Source organism: Chelonoidis abingdonii, chromosome 1 (assembly GCF_003597395.2).
Source record: "Chelonoidis abingdonii isolate Lonesome George chromosome 1, CheloAbing_2.0, whole genome shotgun sequence".
Classification (NCBI taxonomy): Eukaryota; Metazoa; Chordata; order Testudines; family Testudinidae; genus Chelonoidis; species Chelonoidis abingdonii.
In genome coordinates, this window is record NC_133769.1 from 211,100,497 (window position 1) to 211,115,736 (window position 15,240).

At 42.2% G+C, this 15,240-nt stretch overlaps 1 protein-coding gene across 1 annotated transcript in view; it reads left to right on the forward strand.

The window, feature by feature from the left end:
- Nucleotides 1–4,043: 4,043 nt before the first annotated feature.
- The window catches only part of TRAPPC10 (trafficking protein particle complex subunit 10), a 92,278-nt gene continuing 81,081 nt past the window's right edge, over nucleotides 4,044–15,240 (forward strand). The window contains exon 1 of the mRNA XM_032801007.2: nucleotides 4,044–4,251. Within this exon, the coding sequence (XP_032656898.1) occupies nucleotides 4,161–4,251 (91 nt within the window). The 5' untranslated portion in view covers nucleotides 4,044–4,160. The remainder of the gene's footprint in view (nucleotides 4,252–15,240) is intronic.

Here is a 15,240-nt window from a genome sequence, read left to right on the forward strand (position 1 = left end):
TGACAAAAAAAAATGTAGTCTGTTCTCAATTTAAAGCTATAATGGATGATTTTTGAGGGGTTTTGTAGGTCAGATTTCTCAGACATTTTATGAGTGGTCACATCAGGATTTGGAGCGGATAGGGGACTTCAATGACCCCGATATCTGTTGGGAAAATAATACTGCAGCATGCAGATTATCCAACATGTTCTTGGAATGTATTGGAGACAACTTTTTATTACAGAAGGTGGACTGGCAAATCCATAAAAAAACAAAAATCAAAAAACAAACAACCAGTCACGCTGGTCAAATACTGGCCAGGTGGTAACCTTAGTTTTCACCAAAAAAAGTTAACAATAATCAGATGACTAACATAGTGAATATTAAAAAGAACAAGTTAAAAATTACTTAGACAAGTTAGATATATTAAAGTCTCCAGGACCTGATGAAATACATCCTAGAATACTTAAAGCGCTGGCTGAAGAGATCTCTGAGCCATTAACAGTTATCTCTGAGAATTTGTGGAAGATGGGTAGGGGGACCAGATGTCCTGATTTTATAGGGACAGTCCTGATTTTGGGGGCTCTTTCTTATATAGACTCCTATTACTCCCCACTCCTGTCCCAATTTTTTACATTTGCTATCTGGTCACCCTAAAGATGGGAGAGATCCTAGAGGACTTATAAAAGGGCAAATATTGTATCTGTCTATAAAAAGGAGAATAAGGACAACCCAGGGAATTACTGACCAGACAGCTTAACTTTGGTGCCCAGAAAGATCATGGAGCAAATAACAAACAAACAATTTGTAAGCACCTAGAAAAAAATAAGGTGACAAGTAACAATCAACATGGATTTGTTAAGAACAAATCATATCAGAACAACCTAATATCCTTCTTTGACAGTGTAACAAGCCTTGTGGATGGGGGCAGCAGTAGATGTAACATATCTTGACTTCAGTAAAGCTTGTTGTAAATCTGTACAAAAAAGAATGATAACTAATTACACTAATACAGTCACCACTGTTGCAAAATTGCAATAAATATTGTACAAAGTATGCCATTTAAGGCAGTGGTTCTCAAACTAGGGCCTCTGCTTGTTCAGGGAAAGCCCCAGGTGGGCAGGGCTGGTTTGTTTACCAGCCGCATCCACAGGTTCGGCCAATCGCGGCTCCCACTGGCCGCAGTTCGCCACTCCAGGCCAATGGGGGCTGCAGGAAGTGACGCAGGCAGGAAGTACCTGAGTGCAGGTGACTGGACTAGATGACCTGTCAAGGTCCCTTCCAGTTCTACATTTCTACAATTCTATCATAATAGAGTGATTTTCTCCTGAACACCCTTTCTCTCACACGACTGCCTAGACCATATCCTCTCCTAAACATATTCACACAGCTACAGCAACTGTTTTCATAAAAGTAATAGTAGGAAAAAATTAGTTTATTTTTAGCTATTTTATTTGAATGTAGCTGCTAGAAATGAGACGCTGCGCTATGTGCCTATCCAGTTCTCTGCAGCCTGAAGTTTGAGAATCTTTTATATTGGTTTGCGCTGGTTAGAGGCAATGTCATGGTTCTTTCCAGAGCAAGAGAAAAGTAATGTCACAAGTCATCACTTGCTCCTGGTGGGGGTCTCCAGTGTAAGGGGGAAGAGGCACAGTATCACAAGTCATAGAATTGCCTCTACATTAGTGATTATTCTCACACCTATAGAAGAGTCAAGGGACTAATTAAATTAATGATCTGTTTGCTAAGTTTTTCGCTCCAGTGAAGCTGTGCTCCATTGTAATCCATTGCCTCTATCCATCCCTAAACTTGGGCATAAACAAATGCTGCTGAACTATTTACAACTTTTATTTGCAGTACTGTAGCCAGGGTGACCAGATAGGAACTGTGAAAAAACAGGACAGAGGGTGGAGGGTAATAGGTGCCTATATAAGAGAAAGTCCCAAAAAATGGGATTGTCCCTTTAAAAACAGGACATCTGTCACCCTAGTTGTAGCTGTGTTGGTCCCAGGAGATGAGAGAGACAAGGTAGGGTTAAGTGAGGTAAAGCTGGTCCAGTAAAAGTTATGACCTTACCGACTTTATCTATTTACAACTTTGTCAGATACCTGACTGTGGACTGGGTCCAGCAGTGCCTGCAAAAATCCAGGCACAGCTGGAGCAGCATGAACTCTGAGATACCTAGGCCCAGTTATCTCTCACGTCAAGGGAAGGGACTGGCCACCCATGCCCTGGCCCTGCAGCTTTGAGTGGTGTGCTATGCTGGAAACTGGCTTGAGTGCCACCAGCTTGCTCCAGCTAGCCCCTCCCAAACTGAATCAAAAACTAAAATCTCACTCCCTGCCCCTCACTGTAGCCAGTGGCTCTGGAGTCTGTGACAATCAGGGTCCAGACATGCAATGGGAGAACAGAAAGTCTGAACTCCAAAGAAAAAGCAATTGAACCAACTGCTTGTATACCAGTTACTGTGTAAAAACATGTTGAGTAAGGTCTTTTATGAAAGCTTGTAATGTTCTGAACTTGATAGTCATTACCAGATACATATACAGACTGCAGTTATGAATTTATGTATTTGTGCTGCAACATTCAGCTCCATCTCACCACAGGTGGTCAGCAAGGCAGGGACAGTCTGCCTCCCTACCCACATGAGCCTAGCTCCAATCACCTAGCATCCTACAATCCAGAAGAAGATGAGGTGAGGTGACCCATTAAAATTAATGGGAAAACATGGAAACAACTTGATATTGAAAAGAAAACTGCCAGTCTTGCAAAACTAAACAAGGAGGGAATTTCCCCTATCACTACTCACCATAGGTTGGCAAAAAGTCCCCTGCAATTTGCAATCCCTGTTAAAAGAAAAGGGGACTGAAATGAGAGGTAGCCAGAAACTGAGGGCCAGCATCTAGGTGGTCTGCTGGGTGTGCAACACTGGAGCCCACTGCTAGGCCAGAGGCTATGCCAAGGAACTCAGCAATAGCTGTATTAGGGTATGTAGGTTGGAAAAAGGATTTTAACTTACTAAGTGTAAAACCTGAGGTTGCATCTTTATGTTTGTGTCTGTGTAACTTGCACCCGTTTGTTTCTCTTCACTAGTTCACCTCTGAACACGAGACTTTGCTATTAACCTTGTGCTTATTCCAGGGCAGGCGCTTCCATTTAGGCAACCTAGGCGGTCGCCTAGGGCACCAGGATTTGGGAGGGTGGCATTTTGTGGCAATTCAGCGGCGGGGGGGTGCTTCCACGCTCCCGGTCTTCGGCGGCAATTCTGGGCCGGGTCCTTCACTCACTCCAGGACCCGCCGCTGAAGTGCCCCGAAGACCGGGAGCGTGGAAGCCCCCCCCACTGCAAAATTGCCACCGCCAACCAGGAGAGCAGAAGGACTGCTGCCCAGGGCACCAAAAACCCTGGCGCCGCTCCTAGCTTATTCTCCCTGCCCCAGCTCTGGGGTGCAACCTGCCCTCAGTGTGCCCCAAAAAGAACTGACAGGAGGGGCGGGTTTGTTCCTGGGGCCGTGAGGAACCAGACGGGAGGGTGCCGGGTAGCTAACAACTCAGAGAGGTGCACTGGGGACCGGAGGGGGCTGCCGGGATGCCCCCGCGAGGAGCAGTCGGGGCCTGGAGACCCAAAACGCGACCTCAGCCTGTCACCTGCCGGCCCTTGCCCCACGCCATGCGGCCCGGGCAGCGCCCGTCTCCTGGGCGTCTCGCCGGAGGGGGGAAGGGGGCGGGGCTCAGCCGAGGCCCCGCCCCGTCCCGCGCGCGGGTCCCCGAAGGCTCCCGCCGCGCCCCCGCTAGTCTGTGTGTCCCTTCCCCCACTCGCCCCTTGTCCATCTGTCCGCCCTGCCCGCCCGGGCTCTTCTCTTCAGCTCGCACCCGCCCCTCTGCGTAATCGTCCTCCCGCCCCGCCGCCCCTAAACGTGTTTCGTGTCGGCAGCCCGCCGCCCGCTTCCCTTTAACCCCGCCCCTCCCCCCGGAAGCGGTAATGCTCCGCCAGCCCCACGGGAAGTGGGGAGCGCGAGACTCGTCTCACTCTGGGGCAGGGCCGCAGGGGAGCTCAGAACGGAGCGGCCTGTCCCGGCCCCCGGCGCGGGGCAGGGGGAGGAAGGCGGCGGCGGCAGCGCTGGTTCCATGGCGCGGAGCCGGAGCCGGAGCCGGAGCCGGGGCTGAGGATCCCGCCCGCCCATGGACCCTGCCGCGGCGGCGGCCGCTGAGGAGGAGAAGCCGCCGCAGCCCCCGGTGATCTACACCATGGAGAACAAGCCCATCGTGACCTGTGAGTGACCCGGGCGCCGCCTGCCGCTGCTCGGGCCGGGGGGGTCCCGGGTCCAGCGGGCTTCCTGGAGGGAGGGTGGCGGCGAGTCCGCCCGGCGGAGGTGACCAGGCCCGGCCTACGGGCACCCCAGAGGCTAGCAGGGCTCAGGGCGGGGAGCCCGGGCGCTCAGAGGCGGGGGTTGGGCCGAGTACCGGGCGCTCTGGGCAGCGGCACGTCCGGGACACTTCAAATCTCCCTGGTCCTAACGCCTCAGGACAGAGAAAGTGGCAGCGCCGGGAAGCCGGGGCGCCGCTCCCTACGCTGATTCCTTTTCTTTTCTTCCCTAGTTTTTTGGAGAGCCAGCAGTGGTGGTGGTGATGATTAATTGCTAGTGTGATTTTCTTCAGGCTTACGACACTGCACGGTTGGGTTTACAGCCCGTGCAGGGGCATCTACGTTTCTCTAACACTAAACGTTTATGTAGATTTAAAAAAAAAAAGTAGTAAACATTTATTGATTTTTAGGTTTTGTGAAAAGCTTGGCTTTGATGTTACTCTGGATAGTCTTATCTACAGCAAGAGTAGTTAATTCTAACAGATTTTAGAAGATATGTTCATGCTTCATATTGTAAACCAGTCAGTGTTGGAGATTAGGATGAGAGCTAATGTTTGATGCAGGCTTCCTCCCCTGTGCCTGCTTACTACACAATCCTTATGTTGTTTCTTGTTTTAACTGTCTGCTGCTGGCTACTGTCAGAGACAGAATACAGGACTAGATGGGTTTTGGGGATGAGCCATTATGACTATTTCTATGTTTTTACAGAACCAAAAGTTCTCATTAAGAAAACAAAAACAAAAAATTCCCTTAAGGATATAGGGGCATGTCTTCATGACTGCCATAGTGGACATGCGACATAGTTTTCAAACCTTGCTATGTTTTAACTCTTGGCACCAGAATTTGAGATTCATTTGTAGGCATATCAGTTGCTAGCAACAAGGAATTCATTCAAGTATGGCCCAATCCTAGCAAATATTTTCATCCTTCAAATTTCCACAGTCAATTCCATTCAGGTATGATTGTGGGAAGAGGGAAAGTCATGAGAGTGCTTCTCTGTCCCATCTGTCACTTAAAATATTGGTGCTTCTCTGCAAGTCCTACTCAATCCATCTGTCCAGTTTTATGAGGTATCTACTGGCAGTTGTACAGTTCTTATAAGAATTATTTTTGGAATGCATGTTAACACTTCAAAAAAAAAAGCCTCATCAAATGTATAGTTACGTTGTGATGAACTGCTTTTGGAAGAAGCTGAGGGAGAGGCAGGACAGAAGTTAATTTTAGAGGGATTGCTGATTGGGAAGCAGCAAACCTGAGGCTTGGAGAAAGATAGTCTAGGGATGGATGGGATCAGATCAAACACAATTAGCAAATTAGAGTTTAGGCGAAGAACAGTCTAATGGTTTTAATACAGTTGTGCTGTCTCGGAATACATAATCATATCAGCTTCATACTGGTTTGGACTGACTTGGTACACACCAAAAGCAGCAGTTAACTTGGAATTATATCAGGAAAAAATCTTCAGTTATTTATATAAGTTTTTATAGACTTACAGGCACTTCCAGTTATAGTTGTGAGTGGTGGTCCCTGTAAAAACATCAGAGGCTCTTAATTGCTGTATGAAAAGTCCAGAGAAACAGTTAAACTTAATTGAAATTAGCAACTTCTTCCCCATTTAACAAAATGGAACTGTTAACTGCTTGTTCATAGTGTCTGTTGGGTCAGAGTTATGAAAGTGGGGAAAAAACCACCTACATCACCAACATGAGAAATAGCCTATTCAAAAAGTTCTGTCACTTGAGCACACTCAATACTTCAGTGCTGTGTGCTGTGCTCACTTCCAGCCTATCTATAAAATAAACCCAAACCCACTGTGTATACAGTGCACCTTCTTACTTTAACGTTACGTTTTTTATCTGATGAGCTCTGTAAAATCAGTCTGACCTTCTAGACTGGTTTGGTACGTGGAAAAGACTCCTAACTATAAACTCAATAGGATTTACTTATGCAGCCTGGAATGATGTTTTCACATCTTGCAGAATACTTAAAAATATGTGGTCTTTTTTTCATACCAGTACCTGTGCCTGTTTGTTTCTTCTTTGATACTGCTTATAAGCTAAATTTAATGATATGTAGAACCTTCCTTCTATTTCCACCTACTCCAAGAACCTTTCAAATCAGTTTCACTCCAAACTTACATTAAGAAAAATACACATGCTTTCCTTGTTAAAGTATTGCGTTAATACTATAGGGCTAAGGAGGAGGGCATTCATAGACTCACTATTTTTAACTGTTACCCACCCTTGCCAAATGTTACTTCAGACTTAAATAGTTTGCGCTTCATACAGAGTCTATTGTTCATCTGTCAATTCTGATACCCCTTAACTTTTCAAAATGGCACACCTAGAATTCCATTCTCATTTAGCACCAATCACTTTGGAATTTAAAATACATCAGTGTTTTTACAAACTGTAATTGAACTTAGTGCTTGTGAAAAGTGTTGGGATGACAGTCTCAAAGATTGAAATCACCTATACACAGCATAGATGTGGTAGACCCAGCTTGTGGGAGGTGAGGTATACATTGTGGATGTGCATAGCTGAGGATTTTTCAGGGCTTCGTGGAAGTACTTTTACAGATACTAAATGTGAATCTAGATATATGAGCTATTAGACTACTAGGGCCCTTCCTTTTTCATTTTTTATTTTGTTTAATTTTTCCTAGGAATTTATCAGTGTTTGTTACCACAACAACAAAAACAGGTGAAAATCAGTGCAAAAAACAATAATTTTTGTAGGTAAATCTCAAGGTTTATTTTGGTGGGTGGAAACGTGTGTGTGGGGGGGGGAAAGAGTATTCAGTAGATTAGTGCTTTGAATTCCGTTCATCAGTGTGGTTTGCTGCAGAAACTAAAACAGAACTCAAAACACGCTCCTCTGAATTTAAGAAAACAATAAATTTCTAATCCCCAAATAAAATTTTTGTTTGAATAAACAGTTTTCTGTTGTAGACTTAGAGCTATTAGCCTATAAATATTTACATATAGTAATTGGGCCACACCATTTGCAGTGCATACACTCAACTTCATCCTTTTTTCCTGTTTTTTTTTTTTTTTTTTTTTAAACTTTTGAATACTTTCTTGGTTCTGAACAGTACTCTGATACAGATTTTCATTTTCTTCCCATTTTAGTATGTCAGATCTTTAAACTGTTACCTGCTAGCAGCTTGAAATGTTTACCTGAGATTCATCAGTATGTTCAGGTGCTCACACACTTTATTGTTTGCATCTTCTAGACTAATACATAGTCTTACTTCAGCTGGCAACTTTGCATATACACATTAATATATTATAAAAATACATATATCTCATGAAATGTATTGTATATCCTAATAAAACAAGTTATTTATATATTTGAGTGATACAAAAGTAGGGTGGAAATAAAAAAAAAAAATGTACTTTATGTAAAACCTGGGAATTTTTTGGTAAAAATTGTTTAAAACTGAAAACAAAGGGGCTTAAAGATACATACCTAAATCCAAGTGATCTGGTGAGTTCGTGGTAACCATGACAGTAAAGCTTGAATGGTTTGTGACCTCATCAGAATCCTGAGTTGTTTTCTATACCTTGTCAGTTTCCTGCAATCTTTTCTGTATTTGATATCACGAGAGAAAATGCTTTAAATCTTACACAGTACAAAATGTCCATGTGACTAGTACAGAAAATAATTTAACAAAAGTACTTTATTGGTAGCCGGGTTATGATGTTACAAGTAATTCAACAAATAATAATACTGCTTGCTTTGTATACTGCTGTTCTCTTTTTTTTAAATAGTGTGAATATTTTTTTGTATTTAAAAAGGTTTTGTGATGTACAATCTTCAGCTAACTATGATTGGGAGTAATATTTGCCCACGGTTGTCAATAGGCTCTTTGTCTGATTAAATGTGTGAAAATTTGATGTTGAGGAACTGAAATACAAAGAAATAATGCCAACCAGTTTCTGGTATATGAATTAATGGTGAACACTGAATAAATTTGTTTTTTGTACCCTGAAAATATCTCTTCTGTTACAACCACGATCAGATCCTTCTTCACTTCTCTGCATCTGATAAATGCTTATATTGTGAAATAGTCCTCCTTTTTAGAAATACTTCTGTCAGTCTATGAAACCTGTATAGCTGTTCTAAATGATTAAAAAAAAAAAAAAAAAAAAAAGGTTGGAGGGACCCATTCCTTTCTGAGCTGAAACTCATTTTGAACACAATCCTCTTCAACAAGCTGTATTTTAAAATAAAAAATAGTTGCTGCCATAGCAAATCATAGGAAGCCTGGAAATTGCTTTGGAAAAAGTGCTACATTTTTCTCTAAAGCAAAATGTAACATCATGCCTGTGGGTAGTTCTGCTCTGTCAAAATAATTCATGGCAAGATCAAGAATTCCAGCTTTATCTGTGTTTGCTTCTTTATGGTGGGATTATTATGTTTAAATAGAGTATAAAAAAGTAGTAGTTTGATACAACCCATCTAGTGAAGTCCTGTCAGTGACTGTCATAAATGTACCTTGAAAAGTAGTCTTTACTTAACATGGAAACATACATGGCTTAAAATCTTTTTTATTCGCCAGTGGTGACTAGTCCTCATATGGTCACTGTTTTTTCAGAATTCAAGCTTAGATTTCTGAAATGAAAGCTTCTACACCTTTTGGTGGTAGCAGAGTGAAACTGATAGACAAGTCAGTTTAATGATCGCTATTCAGAACCCTGTAAGTACAGTAGTGTCTGTTCTATTTAGGTTCTTATACTATACAAATTGTCGTGGTGTCCGAACATCTTCTAGTTCATATCTGTAAAATTATTCACCCCCAACAGAATTGTGACTGTTAGGGAGGGGTTGAAAGGCAACATCTTCACCAATATCATCACTGCAAAGCAGTTTAGGACAGGAACTCAAGACTGCTTTTTGAAATTGACATTGCAAGAGGAATTTAGGTAAGAGAATGCAGCTGGTCATTTTTGGCATCTGTCATGTAGGCTGGCAAAACAAAAATAATTTTAAACTTGACAGACTTATATGGTTATTATTTATATCCTCAGGTTGAGAATACATATAATTTAGGACCAACAGTAATTTAATCAATAAAAATCCCAACATGAATGTGGTAGTTACTTAAAAAAACAAAAAAACACATTAGAAACCTAGGATGTGCAAAGTGAAGAAATCATCATTGCCTTGGAGGTCTGGCTACTTCTTCTGAAATAGCCACTGGGGCTCTGCATAATGGTACGAGTAGTTATTTCATCACGGCCAGTTTCTGCTAGGTTGCAAACGAGGGGGTTAAGCCGGAATCCAACACGCTTTGTGCATGGCTGTGTTGCACTATGGGTACATTGTCAGCATAGCCCTGATTTCTGGTTTCTCTTTCTCATTCATGTTTATTCTGGAAGCATAGGAAGATAATTACTAAACAGGAACATGCTTTAGCTTTTCACCGTAGAATCTTCACGCAACAGCTGGAGTCTGGAAGATGACTAGTCATATTAAGTGGTTCAAGTAAGTGTCAAGCTTTTGGAGCCAATGCTGGTGCAGAAGTATTACTGTGCTGCAAATTTGTTGATTAACGAATGTACTTTTAATGTGAACAGGCAGTATTTGAAAGTCAAGTAACTGAAGGGGAAAACTGACAAGTCTTGAATCAGGTCTTTTGTTTACCTTTGAATTAACTGATCTCACTAACACCTTAAAACAGTACAGACTTCATTCCTGGGTGTCTTAAGTTACTTTTTGAAAGATTTGAAATGTGAGGTTTGAAATTTCACATTTGTTCTAAAATGCTTAATACTATCATCAATACATTTTGAAGAATAAACAGCTTCTAAAGGATTTTAGATGCTCTGTCTGAACAGTAATTCCCAGGATATTCATGTTCTAGCATGTCAGAATGTTCTTACAAATATATATAGACCAGTGTTCTGATGTTAGACTGGTTTCCTTTAACTGACTTGCTATTAAATATTTACTATCATATTCTCCATTTTTTACCATAGAATGGTACCATTTGGCAGGGATCTGTCAGTGAGTTCTCTCTAGTCCATCTCCTGCATCATTGCAGATGGACTGCATTTTCGCTGAACTATCCCTAATAGAGAAATACCTCAGATGCTTGTGTTTTTGCAGTCTCCTCAGCGGCTGCTTCCTTTGTAGTAGTTCTTGTAGTTATGCAGGTCTTTAATTTTCCCTTCTGTAACTTAAGCCCATTACTTTGTTATATTCTCACTAAATAATGAGTATTGGTCCATTGCATGTAACACTTTCTTAGCAGAAGGGAAACAAAAATCCAAGTAGGGTTTCATTAGCTGCTTTTTATCCCTGTCACTGCTGCTGTGGAAGCACTGTAATGCAGGACTAGCATTAAAACCGCCGCTGGTTCAGTTCTGGGGATGAAACCTGTATGTGCAGAAGCTCGGGGAGAAGTCAGTAGTACAGGTTAAGAGAAACAACGGGAGGGATGATCAAGGCCAGAGATGGATACAAACGGAGAAAGAGGAGACAAGAAAAAAGTAGAGAACTGTTGCAGTTTGAGAGGAATAATGGTCTTGTAGATAAGATCCTGGACTTGGGCTGGAGAGTTCTTGTTCATATCCCAGCTCCTGTACTACAACCTTTGTGACTTTGGACAAGTCACTTGGACAGTTATGCTATGTCTCAGTTCCCTTTGTGTAAAACAGGACTAAATACTTTATCCCACAGAGAGGTTGTGAGGATAAATTCATTAATATTTCTAAAGTGCTCAGATACTAAGTGCCCATTTTTGGCCCAACAGGGTCTAGAAGTGCTATGCAGAGTGCCTTTCATTGTTCTTCTAAGCAGCTGTCTCCTTGAAGGAGCAGCATTGTGCTCTGTAGGGGGAGATGAGTCCAGCTTGTTGCTAGAGAAATGTATACTGTCATTGTAAAGCCTTTGAGGGAGAGAAGTTTTTTTAAGAGATCACTGAGGGATAGGAGGAGATAATCCTTATCTGTGCACCCCCCCCCCCAGAACGAACAAACAAGGAAGTGCCTCCCTGGCTGGGAGGGAATAGAAAGATCTACAGAAACAAGTGCAATGTGCGACCCAAACTGGAGAAATGTGTGGGAGTGAGTAGTCGTTTAAATTTTTTTAGTAGTGGTAATTGTTAGATTTTTTTGATAGTTAAAATGATTCATATTACCTAGGGTTGTGTTACAGGTGTCTTTAAGCTGTGAATGTCTCTTGCCCCCAAACATAATTAAATCTCTGTAGCCCATTATTACTCTCCAGCCAACACTTGGCCGTTCTATACTTAGTTGAGGCAGAATTCTCCCCCTGCCCCCCTCCAGATGAGGGCTGGTTTACATTAGCCAAATTTAAGGGATACAGCAACAAAGGATGCCTCCTTCTAGTAGTGCATCTTCATAATTTTTATGTCTACAAGGAAATTCAAGATTTACCTCAGCCAATTCCAAAAGAACAAATATTTTCTCTTCCTAGGAAGCAGCCTGGCTTCAATCCTGTGGAAGGTTCCAAAATTGTTTGTTTCGCATTTATGCACAGCCTTTCACCTCCCTCCCACATCCTTTGCTACAGTATGGGTTGGAGGTCCTTTCCTTCTCCACAGCTGATTTGTGCCCTCTGAGTATTCTTACAGTGAAGGCAGATGGCTGTATCCCATCCAATGAAAAGGGAATTTACTGTTTGCCTGCCAGCTGAAGGATGGGGCCTATACAACCTGTCTCCATTTGTTATCTTTATGAAGACAGAAATTACCTGCAATTCTGCTGCTTTGAAGTTATCACCACACAGGATTTCTGTCCCTTTGAGATTCTCCTTCACTTTTATATTTCAAGAGTTGGTTTATTGACATACTTGAAACATGTTCCTTTTTGTGAGACTGTTTGTATTTGTGTGCAACTGAAGTTTGTGTGGGAGCTCCTCTTGTGACTTTTAAGAACTCACACTAAGTAGGTTCTAGAGGGGGCTTGAGGTAGTGGCATTTGAATAGAGCATGAGGGAATAAACTCATGCTCCAACTACTGATTCCTGACCGCCAAAAATCAGAGCTAGAGGAGACTTCCAACCTAGCTTGTGCTAGAAAGTTGAGACCCTAGAGTGGGAATCTTGCATAACATAGCCTTCAAAGGAGCAGAATTAGTTAAGGAATATTTCCTTCTGGTGTTCTGGACTTGCACTTCTATGTTTGTCTAAATAATCTCCTGAGTCGTCTTGCTTTAGCAGCGGAAAGGACTGTAGCTACTTAATTAAGTGTCTGGCCTTTGTCATTCTGAGCATCATCTTTTAATATTACAGTCTGTTATAAATAGTCTAGGTACTTGTCTTATTTACCTACAATGTCTCTGACCCCGTATGCCAGTGTTTTGTAGGTGATGTTTGCATAGAATAACCTTTAATGCTACTAATAAATTAAGCCAAATTTGCTGATTTCCTGTACCCCCCACTGTAGTATTTGGTAGTTGCATTTGTTCCATTTTTGAGACAGTTGATATTGCTAGGAAAAAAGATGCTTTTTTTTCTACCCATTCATCCTCAGACTCCTTCTGCCCAGATCATAAAACCTGCTGACAATTTCTTGTATTTGCTTTAAAAAAAATAAGTAGCACTATTCACATTTTGTCTTTTGTAAAGTTGATTTTAGGGCGTTGGTTTCTTTCCAGACAAGGAAAGTACCAAAGTCCTTCAGTTTCATTAGATATTCTCTAGAATTATCGATTTCATGTTTTGTTTCAATAGTACCTAAATCTAAAAGCCTTTCATATTTATTACAGAACTTGAAATGGTGCCATCTGATTTAAGCTATTTAAATACTATATTTAAACTGAGTATACCGCTAAATAGTGTACATTTTTACTACCAATGTTAAAAAAAAAAAAAAGCATAAGAATGAACTCTTCTGAGGAGATTAGGTAGCTTGAAGGCTTGGTTGTGGGACATATAATACATTCTATCAGTTAAAATCTAGCCTACGTTGGTAGGTCACGAAACAGCCATAAAATAGGAATGGTTTTGAATTGCATACCAGTGCACATTGAATTGAATCTGAGACTAGCAGATTAAAGGCACTATGGACTAACGCCTTGTCTGAATGTTAAATACCAGGGCAAGGTGGGGGTACAGTGCTATAATTCTGATATAAATCTGTGGCAGCACTAAGAGTTGAACACTAGTCTCCCGAATCTGTGTACAGTGCCTTAACCACAAAACCATTTCCTCCTCAAAGATGTAGAAAGTTAGGCACCCATAAGCTACTGTGACATTACCCAGGATACAGTTTCACAATTTAGACTGTTGAACAGCTGTCCCCCCTCAATTCTCCAATCTGGGATACCTTTTACCCTGTGTTGCTGTGAGAGCAGCCACTCCTGGTCTGCTCACACATAGCCTCCAGCATGTAAATTACTCCCACCTAGGGTGTCCAGCTAGCAAGTGTGAAATCTTGGGACATGGTGTGGATGGTAATAGGGCACCTATATAAGGCACAGCCCCAAGTATTGGGACTGTCCCTATAAAATCAGGACATCTGGTCACCCTACTCCCACCTATACTGTGTGAGTGCTATGGCCAGCTGCTCTTGAAGTACACTGCAGAGCATCACCAGCCAACTTCCAGTCCCAGACTTTCCTCAAGAAAAGTACATCTTGTACTGTCCAGCCCTCTCCTGGACAATAAAAGCTCATATAAAGTTCATTAATAGAAAATGATATGCACAAATCCTGTTATCTCAAATGGAGTTTCTCAAACACTTCAGTCCAATAAAACAAGTTTATTAATGACAGATTTTAAACAATTCCAAGTAATGAGGCATAAGTAATAATTGGTTACAAGAAAAAAGGTAAAATGCAGCTAATGTCTAACAAACTAAATGAATTCAAAGGAAAGGTCTCTCACCAGATGCTTCAGCAGTCATACTGGCTGGATTCCTTTTGGACAGGACACCTCCAGTTCAGTGTTAGGCCTTGGCTACACTTGCGAGTTACAGCGCAATAAAACCTCCCAGAGTGGTGTACCTCACTCCCCGTCCACACTGGCAAGGCACGTACAGCGCTGTGTCTTCGTGGCTACAGCGTTGTTGGTATTCCACCTCCCCGAGAAGAATAACAACTGTTGTGTACTGGCTGAGACGCTGCTGCTCCAGTGTAAACAGGGAGTAATGTTATTACACACTGATTGACTTCCAGAAACTCCCCATAATCCTTTTAACTGAAGCATCCTCTTGTTTTGTTGTGAACTCCAGAGGAGGAAGTGCCCTTTCAAAGCTCCGTTTCTGGGGCTGCTTATCAAAAAACCAAACACAGCTACTGTTTGCTTTGAATGAGTGAGAGGCAGGCAGGGGGGCTCCATTTGGAGTGCCGACAACTAACATTTGCTTGAAGAGAGAGGTGAGGAAAGGGAGGTTGGGGTTTCAGGGAGCGGCTGCTTATCTGGTCTATGAGGAAAAAAGAAACAGCTGCTGTTTGCTTTCATAAGTGAGAGAGAGGTGGGGGAGGGAGCGGGGTCTCAACTTACAAGACAGCGTGCTGGCACAAAAACTATTTGCAGATAGAAGGTGGTTTATGACTCTTCGATTTTGCTGCTCTACTCTAGATGTTTTCCTGCATGCTCCCCTAAGGAACAATATATGTGCTGTCATTCCCTTGTAAAGATCTTTCCATCACTTTAAGAGATGAGGCAAACATTTTTACTAATCAGAAGTATGCGTCTCCGTTTGAGTTAAGATGAACCAGACTTTTTAAACTTGGTGTGGTAGCTTTAGTTATATTTAGGGCCCTACCAAATTCATGGTCCAGTTTGGTCAATTTCAGTCATAGGATTGAAAAAATTGTAAAGTTCAGGTATTCGGAAATTTCAGTTTTGAATCCATGGGGGTTCCAACCTGAAAGGGGGCAGTAGGGGGGATCCGAAGGCTGTTGTTGGGGGGGGGGGGGGG